General features: G+C 43.4%; 1 protein-coding gene across 2 annotated transcripts in view; it reads right to left on the minus strand.

Annotated features, from left to right (window-relative positions):
• Window positions 1–4,724: 4,724 nt before the first annotated feature.
• The window catches only part of RNGTT (RNA guanylyltransferase and 5'-phosphatase), a 425,454-nt gene continuing 410,926 nt past the window's right edge, over window positions 4,725–19,252 (minus strand). The window contains exon 17 of one of the 2 annotated variants that reach the window (XM_030555911.1): window positions 4,725–4,783. In XM_030555911.1, coding sequence (XP_030411771.1) covers window positions 4,740–4,783 — 44 coding nt within the window. In that variant the 3' untranslated portion in view covers window positions 4,725–4,739. Of the gene's footprint in view, window positions 4,784–17,303; window positions 17,353–19,252 lie in introns of those variants that run through there. The other variant, XM_030555913.1, reaches the window with a different exon arrangement.

Here is a 19,252-nt window from a genome sequence, read left to right on the forward strand (position 1 = left end):
TGACAGGAGCAAGGACCGGATCAACTACAGGCTGAGCCGGTGCAGAATGATGGTAGAGTGTGCTTTTGGCCATTTAAAAGCGCGCTGGAGGTGTCTCTATGGGAAGATAGATTTGGGGGAAAGCAGCATCTCCACTGTTATATCCGCGTGCTGTACCCTCCATAATATTTGTGAAGGGAAGGGTGAAAGATTCAGTGAGGAATGGACCTCCAAGGTTTGACGCCTAGAGGCTGAATTTGCACAGCCAGAGAGCAGGGCTACTAGAGAGGCCGAGCAAAGGGCTTCAAGGATTAGGGATGCCTTAAGGGAGCAATTTGAGGCTGAAAGCCAACAGTAATGTTTGGTGCCTTTGCTGTGCCATTTTTCCCTTAGGGTACAGTATTTCTCACTTTCTGCAATAATAAAAAATGTTTTATAAGCCAAGAAATCATTTATTCAAAGTACAGTACATAAAAGGGCAGGGGGGGAAGGGTGGTGGACTGTACATTCAGAGGTTTGAATATGTCCTGCTTGGATTGCTGTTCAATGCCTGCTGCACTTCAGGATTAATATGCTGCATTGTGATGGGGGTTGAGTGCATTGGGTAAGGGTTGTAGTTATCAGGGCTGGTAGGTGAACGTACAGGTGTTGGGGGCAGCTGGTAGTGGTAAGAACCAGGCTGCTGGAGAAAGGTGTTTTGTGCAAACACTGGGGAACAAGGGAGAGAGCTTTGGGAGGGGTGGGGGTTACCACAGTACTGATCTGCCTGCATGGCTATGAGAGACTGCATACAGTCAGTTTGGCGAGCCAGGAGGCTTATCAGCTGCTTTGTGCTTTTCTTGGTAGCCAATTCCTTTCTCCTGCTCTGTGTTTGTCTCCACTCATGCATTTTCTCTCTCCAGTCCTGCAGCCTCTTACTGTCTCTTGCGTACTGATTCATAACTGCTTTGATCAAATCTTCTTTTGATTTTCTAGGATTTTTCCTCAAGTTCTGTAATCTTCGCGCAGGCAGTGATAGGGCTGGATTATTCAAGGACACTTAAAAAAACATAAATAGAAACATTTAATACAGAGGCTACATTGTTTATTATCACAGTGAAGGAGTTTGTAGACTTTTTGTAGCATCATTCCCACATACCTAACATAGCACAGAGAGGCCACGGCAGCGAAGGCATAGGCATGGCGAGCAATGGGGTTGAGTGTTTCTGCCACGACTTCACCTGGGAAGGGGAACTGCCTGAGGGCTGGGGTTTCTGTGCATTGGGGAAAGCAGAGGGCAGACAGTTGGGGACCAGCAGTGGGGAAAGCAGAGGGCAGATAGTTGGGGACCTGCACTGAACAATCATCACTACATTTTCAACAGGATTTTCTACTGCCAGATATATCACTCCTGCGTGTTACCTGGGAAGAGAGGGAGGGTCTTCTACAGCAATGTGGATTCCGCCCTGGCCCCTATGCAGCTTGCCTGTGTGCAGCAATGGTCCCCCCACCCCTTGCGGCACAGTGGCACGGACGAGTTAGCCTGACCGGGACAAGGACCACGATGGCTCTCCCTATAAACTTGTGCAAGCACATTGCCCATGCTCTGGCTGCAACTTTTGAAGAGATTACCGAGGCCGATTACAGAGACGTGATAGACCAAATCAATGGGCTATTCCATATTTAGGCATGCAGGCAGGCAGCCATAACCTCCACCCTCCTCTCACAAAACATTTCCATCCTAAAAATAAAATCTGCTTACCGGGAACACGCTCCTCTGCTTCCTCTTCACCAACAAGTTCCAGCTGCTGTGACTGGCTAGCCTCCTCCTGGCTTGAGAAGAGCTCCTGGCTGCATGCCTCCTGGGACTCCGGGGTGTCTCCCTCCACCCCAGTAGCCTCACTCTCCGCTTCCTCTACACCCTCCCCCACTTCTCCTTGCTCTGAACTCTCCATCGTGCTCCTCGGATTGGCAGTGGGGTCACACCCAAGTATGGCATCCAGCTCCTTGTAAAAACAGCAGGTCGTGGGGGCAGCTCCTGAGCAGCGGTTTCCCTCACGGACTTTGCAATAGGCACTCCGCAGCTCCTTTACTTTTACCCTGCACTGCAACGCATCACGTTCATGGCCCCTTAGCAGCAAGGGCTTTGATATCTGCCCATAGATATCATAATTTCTACGGCTGGAGCGCAGCTGTGATTGCACAGCTTCCTGACCCCAAACACTGATGAGGTCCTGCAGCTCGGAAGTGTTCCATGCTGGGGCTCATTTGGGGCGTGGAGGCATGGTCACTGATTGATCGATTGCACTCCACACCTGGCTGAGCAAACAGGAAGGGGATTTTTAAAATTCCCGGGGCATTTAAAGGGCGGGTCACTTGAGCCCAGGGCAGTGGAGTGCGAAACGATGAGCAGAGTGGCTGAAAAGATATGCTGGGATACCTCCTAATACCCTGGAGGCCAATAAAAGCGCTTTTGGTGTCCACACTTGATGACCAGCGCTTCATCACCAGCGCTGGAATCACTACACCCCAGGCAGACCAGGTGTACAGCCAGCGCTGCAACCAGGGAGTTGCAGCGCTGGCTGTGCTTTGCAAGTGTGGACACAGAGTGAGTTGCAGAGCTGTAACCCCATCACCAGCGCTGCAACTCTCCAGTGTAGCCATGGCCTGGGGGTCCCACAGGACATGTGACCATGTCACCTGGTATTGGAATCCATCTTAAACCTGGGGCTTTTCCATTTAGGAGGAGGGGTAGGACCCAGAGAGACAAAAGATTCCTGCCTTGTGCCAAAGCTATATAAGGGGGTGGAACAGAACAAAGGAGGTTGCAGTCATGAGAAATTCCCTAGTTACCACCTGAGCTGGAGCTAACAAGAACTGTACCGGGGAAAGGATTGTGCCCAGGCTAGGATGGAGTCCAGTCTGTGAAAGAAGCTTATTGGAGCATCTCTGAGGGTGAGATTTTATCTGCAATCAGTTTCTTAATGTATTAGGCTTAGACTTGCATGTTTTGTTTTATTTTGCTTGGAAACTTATTTTGTTCTTTCTGTTATTACTTGGAACCACTTAAATCCTATTTTTTATACTTAATAAAATCACTTTTGCTTATTAATTAACCCAGAACAAGTAAGTGTAACCCTTCTGCCCCTCTGAGTTGGCAGCAACAAGGGCCGGGTTCAGTATCCAGGGGTTCTGTTTCAATAACCCAATGCCAAACCAGCTCGAGCCCCCACCCAGTGACCTGGGAAAATCTTACACACACCCCTAGGTGCCTCAAAGAGGCAATGCTTCCCCTCTCGCAAGCACAGAGTCTCGGTGTAGCAGAAAAGGTTTAATACATGAGCTAAACAACAAACACTAAATTGGGAAAACACCTCAACTAGAGTTCATAGACCAAACCGTGAGCAAAGACCCACCCCAGGAAATTGGGCTGTGTCCCCTTTCCTGGGCTCTTGAGTCCAACAACCCCCCCAAATCACCCACAGTCCCAAAAGTCCCACAATCCCAAAAGTCTCTGTCCTGGGTCAGTGCAGCCCCAAAGTTCGAGAGTCTATCTGCAGAGGTCCCTCCCTCCAGCCTGGGTAGAAAGGGGCACCTTACGTGGTCCGGGACCAACTGCCCTGCCTCTCCGTGGGTTCTGCTCCCGCCTTCTCCACGAACTGCTCCGCTTTACCAGCCACTCCACTCTGCTCCTCCAGCCGTCCTTACAAACTGCTCCACTCCACCAGCTGCTCTGCTCCACCAGCTGTCCCATGAGCTTCTCCAGTTGTCCCTGCAAACTGCTTGGCTCTGCTCGCTCTGTGGGCCGCTCCACCCGTCCCACAGCTACTCCGCTCTGACAGCCGCTCTGCTCCACCAGTTGTCCCGTGATCCGCTCCAGCCGTCCCCACAAACTGCTCCACTCCGCCAGTTGCTCTGTTCCACAGTATAGCTTCAGGCTCCCCACTAGTTAGCACAGTACTCAGTGCTCTCAGCGCAGTAATTTCAGCTCATAGTAGGGGAGCCCCACTGCTAGTGCACCATTAGCCAAAAGTGAGTTCAGCTCAGTAACCTGTATCTGGATTCTTAAGGGAATAAAAAAATCGACTCTGACATTCCACAGTGGAGAGAGGAGGGGCTGGAACTGGTGCTTCTGGCTCCACAAGGAGACTGCACCACCAGACACAGATACCTGTCCCCAGCCTCTCTCAATTCACTGGGTTTTGGAACCCATGTCCCTTGTCTAGCAAGTACCACCCAACTGAGGTTGAGTCATTTGTCACCAAGCAGTCCCGCAGTTTGGGATAGGGTAGGCGTGCCTATACAAATACACTCTCTGAAATTCTTTCCACCAGATGTCAGGGTAGAGCTTATCCTGACTCTGCTTACATAAGTAATACCTCGGGGAACAAACAGCTGCACGTATCTCTCTGTTAATGTTATAGAGGGTGGACAATTTATAAGTTTACCCTGTATAAGCTTTACAGAGTAAAACAGAGTCATTTGGGGTTTGGATCCCATTGGGAGTTGGGTGTCTGGGTGCTGGAGACAAGAGCACTTCTTAAGCTGTTTTCAGTTAAGTCTGAAGCTTTGGGGTGCGTGGTTCAGACCCCGGGTCTGCGTTGGAGCAGACTGGCATATGTGGCTCAAAAAGGCAGGGTTCTGGAGACCCAAACTGGCAGAGAAAACGGACTCAGAGGTAGTCTCAGAGCATCAGGTGACAGTCCTAAGGGGGTGTCTGTGATTGAACCCATCACAAGAGTCTCCTACTTCTTCCTTCCATGTTGGTAAGTGAGCCCTTTTCACACAGTGCCTATTTCTGACTCATATAAATCAGTTCCAAAGCCTAGGATGTGCCAAAAATGGGTTATTCATATTCTGCTACACTCTTTTATGCAGTTCTGGTCTCATAAAATGGAACATGTGTCTGATGAGCTTATTTACATTCCAAATACATGGCTGGTAGAAATAGAGAGTAGGCAACATATAAAGTCAATAGCACCTGTCACAAATGTTGGTGTGGGTGGTCAGGCCTAGTTGTTGGAGGAGGAGTCAGCAGCTAGGAATAGAATTGGGAATCAGAGGCAGAGCCAGAAACCTGGAGTCACAGCCAAGTGTCAGGAAGTAAGCAGGGGGGTGGACTGGATCAGGGTAGGAGCAAGGCTAGTAACAAGGCAGGCACAGGAGTGACTGCAGCTGGAGGCATAATAACTAGGGGCTCATCCATTTTGGATCTGGTTTAATCAACAGTGATGAATTAGTTGCCAATGTGAGGGTGGTCGGGAACCTGGGAGGAAGTGATCATAAACTGATAGAATTCAAGGTCCATTGGAAAGGAAGACATGAGAACAGCAAAACAAGGACACTGGACTTCAGAAAAGCAGATTTCAACAGCTCAGAGAAATAGTAGGCGAGGTCCCTTGGAAAGAAAAGGAGTCAAAGGGAGTTGGCAGTTCCTAAAAGATGCAATACTACAGACTCAACATGGAGGTATTCTAACACAGAGGAAAGATAGAAAGTGCCACAGGAGGCTAATATGGCTGGACAAGACATTTTTTAGTCATCTAAAACCCAAAAGGGATACATACAGGAAATGAAAGGATGGGCATGTCACCAGGAAAGCACACATGGGATAGCATGAGTGTGTAGGGACAAAATCAGGAAAGCCAAGGCAAAGAATGAGTTACAGCTGGCAAAGAATGTTAGAGACAACAAGAAAGGGTTCTTCAAACATGTCAGACAAAAAAGAAAGATCAAGGATGGTGTAAGTTGGCTGCTCAGTGGAGATGAGCTGGTAATAGATGATGATAGGAAAGCAGAGCTGCTCAATGCCTACTTTGCTTCAGTCGTCTCACAAAAAATAACATGTGACCGGATGACTAGAGAAGTGGGGAAGGGATGCAGATCAATATAAGTAAAGAACATGTCAGAGATCTTTTAACCAATTTGAATGAATTCAAATCAGCGGTGCTAGATGCTATTCACTCAAGGATACTGAAGGAATTAGCTGAGGAAATCTCGAAGCCACTGGTAACAATATTTACAAACTCACAGATGACAGGAGAGGTCCTGGGAGACTGGAGAAGGGCTAATGTAGTACCCATCTTTAAAAAGGCGAAAAAGAAGGAGCTGGAGAACTATAAACTAGTCAGTCTGACTTTGATACCTGGGAAGCTACTAAAGCAATGCGTAAAACATTCAATTTGCAAATACCTGAAGGATGACTGGGTAACCAATAGTAGCCAGCATGGATTTACCCATAACAAGTCATGCCAAACCAGCTTGGTTTCCTTCTTTGACAGGGTAACTGGTTAGGTGGATAGGGGGAATGCATTGGATATAATATACCTGGACTCAGCAAGGCTTTTGACGCAGTTGCCCATGACTTTCTGATAAGCAAGCTGGAGAAATGTGGTCTTATGGAACTACCATTAAGTGGATACATAACTGGTTAAACAACTGCAAACAAAGACTGTTACTGGAATAATGTTGGATTGGAGGGAGGTCTCAAGTGGGGTTCCACAGGGATCTGTTCTGGGTTCTGTGTTGTTTAACATCTTTATTAATTACCTGAATGTAGGAATAGAGCTCACACTGATCAAGTCTGCAGATGACACAAAGCTGGGGGGGAGGGGGTTGCCAATACTTTGGAGGATAGAGCTAAAATGCTGAGGGATTTTGATAAATTGGAGTCTGGAATCCAGCACTGGCTGGCTGCAGGGCAAGCAGGGTACAGTCAGGCGAGACAGTCCGTTTCCTGCTGTTGCTGGCAGGCAGGTTGTAGGAGGAAAGGATTGTCCCCTCCTGAGGCTTTTAAACAGGATGAGGGGAAAGACAGGCTGGTTCCTGAGCCTGGAAGTGATGCAGTCAGGCCAGGTGCAGGGCCAAGTGCCGCACTGGCCAGCTGTAGGCAGACCTTCTCTCTCCTCCACTCCCCAGCTGGTCTCTGCCACACAGAGAAGAAGCAGGGCTAATTATAGCTTTCCCAGGCATCCAGGGCTCTTCACATGGTCAGACCATTTCCTGTGCTGTCTGGCTGTCTCCTGCCATCTCATTAGCTGCTGGTGACTGCTGTCATGTCCCCTCTTCCCACTGGTTGAGGGAACAGGCTCAGCAGGATGACAGGCTTGTGACCTCCCCCTTCCGTTCAGCAACTTGGGGAAGTCAACAGTGCAGGACACTGTGTTTCGACCCCACTGGGGGTCCAAAACATGTGTCACTTCTCTTGGGGCACTGCCCCCTTGCAAAGGGGGTGGAGGTTACACTGAAATTTTGTTGGTTTTTTTTAAAGCAAAATTATGATTTTACCCCTTTTTTGCAATGATAAATGCCTAATTCATAACTGATTTTTCTCACCCTAAAGTCAGTTAGCTGCTCTGTCAGAAGCCTTTAGTGCTTGCAGATAATCTAGAATGATTTTTGTTAATATTTTATGTTGCTTTCTTCTATCCATGGCTCGCTAGGTGAGGGTGTCACATCCCAACTGGCCTGGGCTGAGCCTGAGCAGACACAGGGATAGCCTCAGCTCTCTGCATGACCAGGACCTGCTACAACAATAGAATGGTCATCAGCAAAAATGGAGACTAGAGCTAACTGGGAATTTTTCTGTTGGAAAATGCCATTTCTGCATAATTGAAACTTTCCATTTTTCCAATCAAATTTCATTTTCCATTGGGAAAATTACAATGACATATTTTGTTTCAGGTCAGCTGGACCTAAATCAGAATATTTTATTTCATTGAACTGACCCAAAATATTTCATTCTGAATCAGTTCAGTAAAACCTTAAACTGCATTTCCCTGTCTGCACGTTGCCTAACAGGAGTTGTAGTTCAGACCCCCTCTGAACGCTGCATTCATTCTGTGATGTCATGTCTATTTCCCTTTGACCAAGCTCTGCATGGTGCACTATAGGAGATGCAGTCCAGTCAGGGAACCTGGCCTATAAGGAGAGCAGGGGCATCAGGCTCCTGACCTACAGCTCCCAGGAGGCAATGGGCCATTGTGGGAAAATGCAGTTTAATGTTCAAAATGAACCATTTTGAATCAGTTCAACAAACTGAAATGAAACATTTTGATTTCAGGAATGGTAAAATGTTTCTTTTTAATTGAAAATGTCAAAATGACAAATTGCTCACCTCTATCTCATAGAAGCAGAAGTCAAAACAGCCTGGTTTCTGCTTAGCTTGCACTGGCTTTTATGCAAAAGGAAACTAACCCCCCAAAACATACATATACGCGCACACACACACACAGCACAGCCTGTTGAAAACTAGCCAGGTGGCAACCTTATGATGATGATCACAACATGCTATGAACAATCCCAGCAGGGTAGCTATTTCACAGAAGCCTAGAGTGTAGCATCAGCAGCTAGCTCAGTCTACTACAATTACTCTTACACAAAGGAGACTTAGGGTATTGTATAGTAACTTCCCAAACATCACAGTATTGCTACTGTAAAATAGTTGTATGGACCATCACTGTAAAAATACTGTCACACGTTTTTGCAAGGGTCATTACTTACCCCGTTTCCCTGCTGTTTCACTTTTATTTTTTAAATGACAGCCCTCAAGATTATTTCCTGTGTGTCTAATGCAAGAGAAGTCAGTGAGAATTTATCAAAACTGTAATTTCTAGTATTATGTTAATTAAATGTTAATCTTTCTGTGAATTATTAAATATGCTACAGCCAAAATATCAATAGATGATGCTTAACGTGATATAACATTTCCAATATTCAGATCTAAGATATTAAAGTTCAAAACCTTGATTTAGTGAGAAAGCTGTTAAGGTTTGCCAGAAAACTCCCCTTAGAATAACATGACAGAATCTTAAGGATGCTGCTATTTTCAGCAGATACCAATGTTCGTCCCCTGTGTTTCACAGCAAGTGATATGCTGCCAGTATTTTAACAAGGGCCACCCAAAAATCCCCCCTCCCTTAAACCTGTGATAATGCCAACGACCCATGCCCACATGTATTTGCAGAGAGGAGGGTGGGAGGGACTAAGGAATCTATTAATTTGTTTTCCCTTCCTATTTAGACAAAAATATATGTTCGTAATCATGACAAATGAAAGAGGCAACTTATGTTGACAATGTTTAAATTTTGCTCCTGAAAAAAACACCAAATGGATTGATACTATAGTACAGTGCTCTGTTTATAGCACTAAAAATGAGTGAGGGTTTAAAGAGCTTGAGGCAGTGCTAAGGAATAATTTCCCCTAGGGATATCTTTTGAAAATTCCTACTACCTCTCTCAGTCCATTTGAAAGGCAAAAGAAAATAAGCTACTCAGAAGTATTTTTATGAGCCCCAGGGATGAGTCATATCTGGCAGGGATGATTTAACAGGATGCAGAGAGGGGCTGACTCCAACAGAGGCAGGAAAATCGCCCCCAACCCTCCTTTCAGTTTGGTGGCTGAATCTGAACAAGTGCCCTCCCCCTCTAGTGTCTCTTCCAACATATGACTGAGAGACAGCATCCTCCTTTCTTCCATGTGGTGCAGTGAGACACATGGCCAAGCTTACTGGTATAAGGCACTCCATGTATAAAAATAACATTGTCAAGAATTTCCAGCCACCTTGACAAGAGTCTGAGGGGCCATTTCCTTTACTTACAGAAAAAAGCAGTTCGTCAGATAACTGCCCTAACTTTTCCTTAGCAAGACAAGGTGGGTGAGGTAGCATCTTTTATTGGACCAACTTCTGTTGGTGAGAGAGACAAGCTTTTGAGCTACGCAGAAAGGTCAGTGGCCTTTCCTTATCAGGAGTGACAGCTTGGTTACAAATAAAGATAGCGTCATCTCTAATCTCGCATGTACCTTTCAATTCACTTACAGGTGGGAAAGTAAGTCTCCCCTCTATCTCGGTGGCAGATGATATAAACTCAGAATTATGCTTTCAGAGGTGTAGGTCATTCCCCTGATCTCTTTGGGCTAAAGTCTGTAAATACTTGAGTATTGGTAGTCGAGAGATCTGAGAACAAACTGTATTTCTTACATTCATTTATTCATTTCCTAACTGTTCTAATGGATGCCTTCAGCCATTCTAAAGCTAAAAGGGGGAGAGAGGGTGCCTATAGATCAGAAGAGCTTTTACATTTCTAGGCCAATTTGCAACTTGCCTAGCATTAAAAAGAGGACAACGAGTCCAGTCCTACAAAGAGTCTGATGGCAGCAAACGAACTCTAAGTAGAACTGACAGGACTGGGAATACTGTGTGATGTCTTCACAGGCACACACAGAATTTTCAAATGATGCGATTAAATCTTTGCCTATAAATATTACATAATGATTAATGACTGGTAATATAATTTTGAATATAGATTACTGGCAGATCCCCGAGAACATATCCATGCTAATTTTTCAATGAACAGGTAAGAGGAAAAATTACATAGTCCCCAGTTCTAGTTCTGTGTTAACGCATCCCAATTGACTAAATCCCATTTGACTGAAAATTTAGATCTACATGCATCAGACACACAGCCAGTGGGAATAGAGTGATGATGTTCCACTCCCACACCAGCATAAGAAAACACTGGTAAAAAAATTCATTTAGGAACTAACACAATGTTTAATGTGTGAACAGGAAACCTCAGGGCCTTACACTATATAATTTTCAGACCAATTGCCACCCACTTGCCTGAGGGTTCTCCCTCCATCACAGGAAGTGTTATTTCACTCAGGCTCTGACCATGTAAAGACTTACCCATCTCCTTAACTTTGTGCTTATGAAAAGTCCTATGAAATATTGGTTTAAATCTTTGCAGAATTGGGGCCTTAAATTGCCCAGGCTCCTCAGGGTAGAAACTGTGCCTTTGCTGATCTGTAAAGCACCATGCATACTATAAATGCCACATGAATAAATAATAAAGCAAAGTGAGACATTAATAAAATATAATAATGGTCTTGAGCGTCAAGTATGGAATACTTACAACTCTCTCAGATCCTGGCAGGGTCAACATAGCTCTTGATCCTGGAAGCTAGCTAAATTAAGTTCCATGCAGTTTACCACATGTTGATGTTTCAGATTAGAACTTTAAAAAAACAAGGTTTGTTCTACTGTTCATGGACATGATAGCTCTCATGGCATATTTGATCAAAGTAGGGGTTTGCCTTGATGCCCTTGGCCAATTTTTTTCCTCCCTCTACTGCTGTGCCATGAGCACTAATTTCTTTCTATGCTCCACCCCAGAAGGAGCTGCATTTCAGTGCTGTATGTTTGAAGTTTGTCTATTGTTTGTGAACTACTTTGGGATCACTCAGAATGGAGGCACTATATAAATGTAAAATCTCGTTACTGTACCATAATGAGTCAGGAGAACTCAAATCTCTAGCATTTTTACTGTGTGCATGAAATATTTTGCTGGATGTTAAAAATAGCCTCTTCTGAATGCAGAATCCTCACCCTTATCCAGTGAGATATGAAGAAAATGGAAGCAAGCTCTGATTTCTACCTAATACTTGCAACTTTGCAGCAGCTCTGAAAAGTTTCTTTTGCACTCATCTGAAAAATGACTGACTAGTTCATAGCAAACAGCATTCAATAATAAAAAGAAATGCTTGAATTAAAAAATGATACCACCTCATCTCTTGACAGGGAGCTTATTAGAGGTTTTATTCACTCATAGCAGACAAATGTGAGAACTGGAGGGAACAGAGGCTGAGGACCAAGAATATTTTATTCATATTAACCAGACATCTCCCAGTGTGATGGATATAATACCCTGCCTGTGAAAAACTCCACAGGGACAACATGTAAGAGCTATCAAAAGTGAAGCAGAATTGACCCTGCTCTGTGGCACACTTAGGACTTAATAGGAACAGCTGGTCAGTGAAGTGTTTGCTAGAAATTTAACAAGCCCCAAACAGTGAGCGGTATTTGCCAGTAAATCAAAGGGGAGCACCTAGCTAAATGAGGTTTAATTTAAATTCATATATAGAGCTGACAGATGAGAGCTTCATTGCTCTTTCACATTGCATTAGCACAAGCAAGCCTATGCCCAGATCAGTGTCAGCTCCAGGAAGATCTTTTTGAGTGACAGCACAGGCTTCTAGGGTTAAGCACACATATACTGTATGCACAGACCCATCACATAGAGATGTGGGGTGAGGGAGGGAGGGAGAGAGGTGAGACAGAGCTCGGAGGCAATCTCTTCCTAACCGTACATTTCCAATCTGTATGAAAATGATGGAACTCATCATGGGCATGAACATTTTCAAATTTGCTATGTTCCATTAGTGCAAATAACTTGGCCATATTTTCCACTGAAAGTGTAAACAACTATGACAGGAAATGCTATTTGGTACAGGTCAATATCACTGATTGGTGTTGCAGTGGCTACCAAGGACACTGAGGGGCATGTCCAATGTTGTTATTTTTTTGCCCGAAGAACTAGAAAAAATATTTTATAAAACTTAGGATGAGACTTCTAAAAAAAAATTATGATTAAAAAAATTCAGCTTTGCTCATACAGCTATCCTCACAGTACCCTTAGACTATGCAAGCACAGTAAGGAACAGAATATTATAAATAGAAATATCAGGACTATAGGGCAAAAGGAACATCCACAAAGTTTCATAACTACAGGTTTCAGGGAGGTGGAGAATACAGCATTTGACAAAGTTGCTGGATATTGCACCAGCCATTAATCTATGGTTGCTGCTTTGCAGACTAGTTTCAGCAAGACAGCATTGGTATGACATAGTTTCAAGATGTTCTCAGGCAAATCAGGTATATGATAGCCCAGAGGAACAGGAAACTCTCAAATCATCAGAGGCACTGAACAGCAAGTAAAGGTATAGCATGCACTTTCATCTCAGGATGTGAATGTATGATAATTGCACCTGTGAGTCATTCTGCTGTACCATGAATTATGCCAATTTATTTGTAGACACAGTCAGCTATAGTACCCATTTGGTTTCATAGAGAAATCTTTTGGTCAGATGTTTGTAGAAATCTGTGCTTGTAAATAGGCATTTATTAGGGAAACTAGTTCTCCACCGACTTTGTGCTCCTCCAGAGGTCAGTTCAAGTCTTGCTACTGATAGATTTATATTTCATATTTGACAGTAGGTGATGTTTGACTACAGACTGCACTGGCACTTTCTTCTATAATGTATAGCAGGAGGAAAAAATTAAATTTGCTGCTCATGTGAACAAAGTTGCTACCCCTCTGCAAAAGGCCTCAAAGTGCAATCAATGGAAATAATCTCTTTTCAGGCCATCAGGGTAAAACCATCAGGCAGCCAAAATTGCAGAAACAAGAAGAATAAGCATCATGTTGTAGCAAGAAATTGACAAAGCGATGGGGGTAGGGAGTGAAGGTCAGATCCTATGGTGATAGAGGCCTTATCAGTATCTAAATAACAGTGGGGCAGTCCCTGGTTGAAGAAGGCTGGGGCCCTGTGCACTATAGAAATTGAGAGGGCGCTCACCTTCCATAAACTAGGCAGCACATGTGATATACAAGACTACCACTGCCCTAGGCAAAACCTCAGTGTGCCCCCCACCCCCCACAGAAAAGAGATTCTCAACTCGGGGTGAGGTAGCGAGTCTTCTGATGGTTCTATGGTTATAGTAGAAGGGCAGGCTGGGGACGGGAGAGGGGCAACTGCCAGATCACAGTGTCATTCACTCAGGTGTAGGCATATGGGACACAATTTGAGCTTTCAGTTGCTACTTGCTGGTAGTGGAATATACTGAATTGCAGCGCTGCACATCAATTACATTTGTGTATTACTTTTGTTATATATTTCAGGTTACGTTAAAGGCATGCAGAGTGAATCACTAAGCACTTCTTTTTGGTGTGTAAACAAAACTAAATAAATGATAAATTAATACATTTAAAGAAGTTGGGTCACTGACAATTTGTCCCTCAAGCCCCATGCCTCAGTTTCCCCATCTGTAAAATGGGAATAACAATACTTACCTACCTTTCTAAGGTGTTGTGATGCTTAATGTTTGTAAAGGATGAGAATTTCAAATGGAAGGCACACCAGGAGTGGAAAGTATTGTAGTACAGTGCAGAAAGGCAGGGAAGGAGGAAGATGATATTGGGAATAGGTGAACTATTACAACTATTGGTATATTGACATTTCTGGTCATTTAAAAAAAGATGTGGTAGATTAGTTCTGATGGCTTTGACAACAGAAGTCCCACTTTGTGTAAGTCACAACCAGTCCTATTCCTTTCAGAAATCATCTGGTAGGAAAATATCAGTATAGGAATATGTAAAAATGTGTAGGAGCATAACTAGCTTATTCATGTTTTAATCCAAATTGGATCATATGTCTTATGTCAAAGCCATGCAAAGCAAGTAAAGTAAAAGTGGTAATTCTTGCATTCAGAATGTCTTTTTTCCCCCATCTTATATTAAAAAGATTTCCTTCTCTGTACTAAGAATAAAAAAGGGAATGTATATTCAGAATAAGCCAGTTTCATCACATTTCTGCTATCAGTGGGTTTTTTTTAAAACCCAAAGGAGTACGTACTCATCTGGTGTAAATTTTTATCACCCCATTGACGCTAATGGAACTATGACAATGTACACCAGTGGAGAACTACCCCATATTGTTACCATATTAAAGAAAAAAAGTCTTTTGATTTCAGCTGGAAACTATTTTGAAAGGAGTTTCTTTTGAGGCCATAACTTGTTAGAAGAGTTTTATTATCTAAGAAAACCAATCAGCTGGTTTTTCTTTGAGACTAAAACATGAGCAGAATAAAACACACCAATGCATTTTTCAAACTAGGTACAGTGGTCAGGCTTTACATATTTGCCAATAGCCTTAGATAACAATAAAACTTTACCCCAGAATCTGCAGTATTCTAAGTAGTCCCTGTAGGAAATAGGGAAGTTGAGGTAACACTGTAAATCCTGAGGCATTCCTAATGGGCTCAGGCAAACCTGGAAAATTGTAAAGAGAGGGCACTGTGCTATGGTTTTAACTATAGCGATGCCATTGTGTCTAAAGAGGGGAATAGCACCTTACTTTTTGCACAATCACCCTGTCACTCCCTGTGGAATCCTCCAGAGCAGCGGTTCTCAAACTTTAGTAACCCAAGGACCCCCATTTTGAGTCAAAATTTTGCTGCGGACCCACAAGCTCCCTGTTCAGCCCAGGCCCTGCCCCACACTCCACTCCTTCCCCCAAGACCCCACCCCACCTCTTCCCTCCCCTCTTCCCTGCCTCCTCCCCTGAGTGTCCCCGTCACCACTCCTTCCCCTCCCTCCCAGCTGCTCCCCGGTGTGCAGGAGGGGCTGGGAGAGAGGGGGAGGAGTTGGTCAGCGGGGCCCAGAGACCCCCTGGAGTACCCTCATGGACCCCAGTTTGAGAAACACTGCTCCAAAGTATTTGTAGTTACTCAGTTTAGCATAACATCTAGTGCTTAGCGCTCTAGCCTAGGACTCGGGAGACCTAAATTCAATTCCTGGCTCCACCACAGACTTTCTGTGTGACCTTCGGCAAGTCACTTTGACCTAGCCCACACTTAAAAATTAGATCAACATCTCTCAAGGCTGTGAAAAGTTTCTCAGCCCTGAAGCCTGAAGCCATGGTTAGGGCTACCTAGCTCTCAGTGTAGATGCAGCTTGGTCAGTGGTAGAATTCTTCCATCAATCTAGCTACCACCTCTTGGAGAGGCAGATTAACTACAGGGATGGCAAAAACCCTTCTGTTGATGTAGGAAGGGTCCATGCTATCCTGACGCTGTGCCACAATAGCAGCTGTAGTGTAAACCAGCCTGTAGTCTCTCTGTGCCTCAGGTCCCCTTATGTAAAATGGGAATCACAGCACTTTCCTACCTCACCGGTATAAATACATATAAAAGATTGTAAAGCATTTTGAAAGCTACTGATGAAAAAACACTATATAAGAGCAGATATTATTATTCCTAGGGAGAAAAGGTAAAACTCAAACCCTTTGGTTTGTACAGTAAGGCACTTAGCACACTTTTGGGTTCTGTAGTAAATTAATAATAAAAATACTGAAGGGACAGAAAAATACTGGTGAAAATTCTATGTTCCCTTTGGAAAAATCTTTCTAGACCTTCCTGATGTAGTCAGTCAATTTGACAGAAGCAAGAATATGCACCCTTCATTTCGAGGCATGGAAGACCTGTTGGATTGAAACAAATCAATATTGCACAGCGCAGCTATCCAAATCATTTGCTCATTCTAGGGACAAAATATAAAACATGAAATCTGTCAAATACTAATACAAGATATAGTGTCACCCATAGTATCACTCATCTTCTGTTGGGAGACTGTCCTTTGCTTTTGCCAGGACTGGGACTCAATGAACTAATAGGATCTTTTTCATCTCTAATGACAATGGATCCTATAGTTACCAAAATGGCCTTTATTAGAAAGATGTGACCAGTTTTGAGAATGAACACAGGACCATAGAACAAAACAGGAGACTTTATAAAATTGCTACTGTTGAAAGGAAGACATTTCTGAGCTGCCTTCCTATGTATTTATTTTTGTATACAGAATCAGTCATTTCACATGCTTGATAAAATCAAGGACAATTAAACTAAATGGAGCTTTAATTTCAGACTCAATTCATGCTTCTGCAATGGAGCATTCCCTCCTGCCACGTCTGAAATTTCAACTAGCTGCACAAGCCAAACTCATACGTCAAACAAGATAAGAGTGAGTTTATTGCTTGTCAAAATGAAGACCAGGGTAAGGTGCTGAATTATTCTGGGCTATCATTAGAGGAGAGGAGGCTAAATGAGATATGGAAAAAATACCTGGATAAGTTTATGGTGACAAGTAGGAAAATAAATGTTTCAGTGGGCAGGGGGGTTTGTACAGAAGGTCAAATTACAGTTACACTAATTGATGAAGACCCTGAATCCTGTACTAAATGCTAAGTGAGTCCGAGGAGGTGCTGCACATTAAGTTCAATAGTTGTGCCCCCTCATCCCCAGGCTGTATAACAGCACAGCTGTTAGTTGCATTAATCTCTCATTTGCAAACACACAACTTCATATATTTGTATCTGAATCTCTAACATAGCCACACTGAATGTGCCGTAAGTGGCAAATCCTTTTCTCTGCCCATTTCTGATACATTTCTTTTCCAGGAGGAGCGGTGTTTTCCAGTGGAGCCAATAGACAATAGAGTGGTGGACTTTTTTTTTTTTGCGCTTCATATTAACTCTCAGTTTGGCTCCTCTTCAGAAAGGTCCCCAGCTTGGGTACCTTTGACGCAAGGCCTAGTCCAATTGTTAGTACTCCACAAAGGATCTTGTGCTTACTCCAAAATCCTCAAAAGGCTGGTTGGAAGAACAAAGCCTTTCTGAATGAAGAGCCATGAAGATCCTTTGCAAGGGCAGGTTGTATTAATGACTTTCCCAAAGTTCCAGTATCTAGTTTCCAAAAATGTCATTTTTAAGAACCATATCCTGGCAAAAGACAGCAAAGGAAAGCAAGTTTTAACCATGAAGTGTTTAGCACTGGGGTCTGGTGACACACTTAAAGCATAAAGCCATTAGAGTAAACAAACAATTCACGCTGCTTCTTCTAGAGGTTCTGGACAGATTAAATACTGAGGAAAAAGCCTTAACACTTCTGGAAAAGCTAAGAGGCAGTTGAGTCCAGTGAGCCTCAGTGAATCATTTAATTAGAGACCACACAGAGTCAGAAAAAGGATTTCAGTTCTGTCAAAACCTTCTCTTATCACAGAAAGCCACGTCAGATGTTACATGGCTTAGAAAAATTAATAAATCAAACTCTTTATTAAGTCTTTCTACTTCTCATTTATGAGAAATATCTCCAGCTTACTCTCGTATGGCACAATAGTTGGCCTCTCAGTAGGTCATTATTCAAATCATCTTTATCCAATGAAGGTTATTTTACAGCAGGAGATGAGTTAAATGTCTTACTAGAGTTTTGCAGAGCAGCCTACACAGGAGTCCGGGTCCTAGCATTTGTCCTTAATGAAGGCATGTGCAAAGAACACGGAAGTCTCCTTTTACTAGTGAATTCTTTGGAAGAAAAATATACTGAAGTGATTGTGATGCAGTTCAGACTGTTAGATCTGGCTGGAGCAAGCCCACCAACACTGCATTCAAAATGTCTGTTATCAGCAACATTTTGAGCTATGAAACAGAAGCCTGCGAAAGAGCAACCAAATGTCGTAACTTGAACTTCTGGTTATCTAATGAAAAGAGGAATAGTGAAACTCAATATATCAAAGGCTTTTAAGGAAGGTTTTTGGACTCAAAGCTGCCTCCTCGTGCAATTTTGTGTGTGTGTGTGTGTGTGTGTGTGTGTGTGTGTGTGTGTGTGTGTGTGTGTGTGTGTGTGTGTGTGTGTGTACAAAGATTGGCTTGGAGCTTCATTTTTATAATACTTTAGGACTCACTTCTATCAGTATCTGATATTACAAAATTTGATCCACTCTGTAGGCATGACTGTTATTGCCTTGTTTACACACAGAGTAGTCTCTTGACAGCAAATCAGAACCCTGAGAATCTTTTAATCTATTTATTTGGGTTTGAATTATTTGAATATTTGAATTATTGGCTTTTCACACGTGTTAAAGGACTGAATATGAATAAGGATTCAGTCAAGGAAACAGTTTTGAAAAACAGAGGTAAACCCAGTGCTTGAAATATGGTGGAAAAGGTTTCTATTATGCTTTGTTTTATTTCTTTAAGAGTGGCAAAACCATTGAAGTGAAATTTATAACCTGGACATCACTGAGATTTGCAACCCAGTGAACTTGTCAAAAATTTTAAATTATACAGTATGTGCAGACAAGGTTGAGAAATTACTTTCTATCCAAAGATTTGTTTAAGAAACATCAAAGCAGCTAAATTCAATCACATTTATCTTAGTCCAGTATTCTCTTTCATTTTCAGCAAGTTCAAAGAATTAATATTATTGGGAAACACTCAGATAAACCACACAGTAATCCTCCTAATTCTAGCACAAAATCTTCCTGCATCCCAGTTTGTTCAATATTTTATCTACACACTCATAGACTTTAAGGTCAGAAGGGACCATTATGATCATCTAGTCTGACCTCCTGCACAATGCAGGCCACAGAATCTCACCCATCCACTTCTATATCAAACCCCTAACCTATATCTGAGTTATTGAAGTCCTCAAATTGTGGTTTGAAGACCTCAAACTGCAGAGAATCCTCCAGCAAGTGACCCATGCCCCATGCTGCAGAGGAAGGTGAAAAACCTCCAGGGCCTCTGCCAATCTGCCTGGAGGAAAATTCCTTCCTGACCCCAAATATGGCGATCAGTTAAACCCTGAGCATGTGTGCAAGACTCATCAGCCAGCACCCAG

Source organism: Gopherus evgoodei, chromosome 3 (assembly GCF_007399415.2).
Source record: "Gopherus evgoodei ecotype Sinaloan lineage chromosome 3, rGopEvg1_v1.p, whole genome shotgun sequence".
NCBI lineage: Eukaryota > Metazoa > Chordata > Testudines > Testudinidae > Gopherus > Gopherus evgoodei.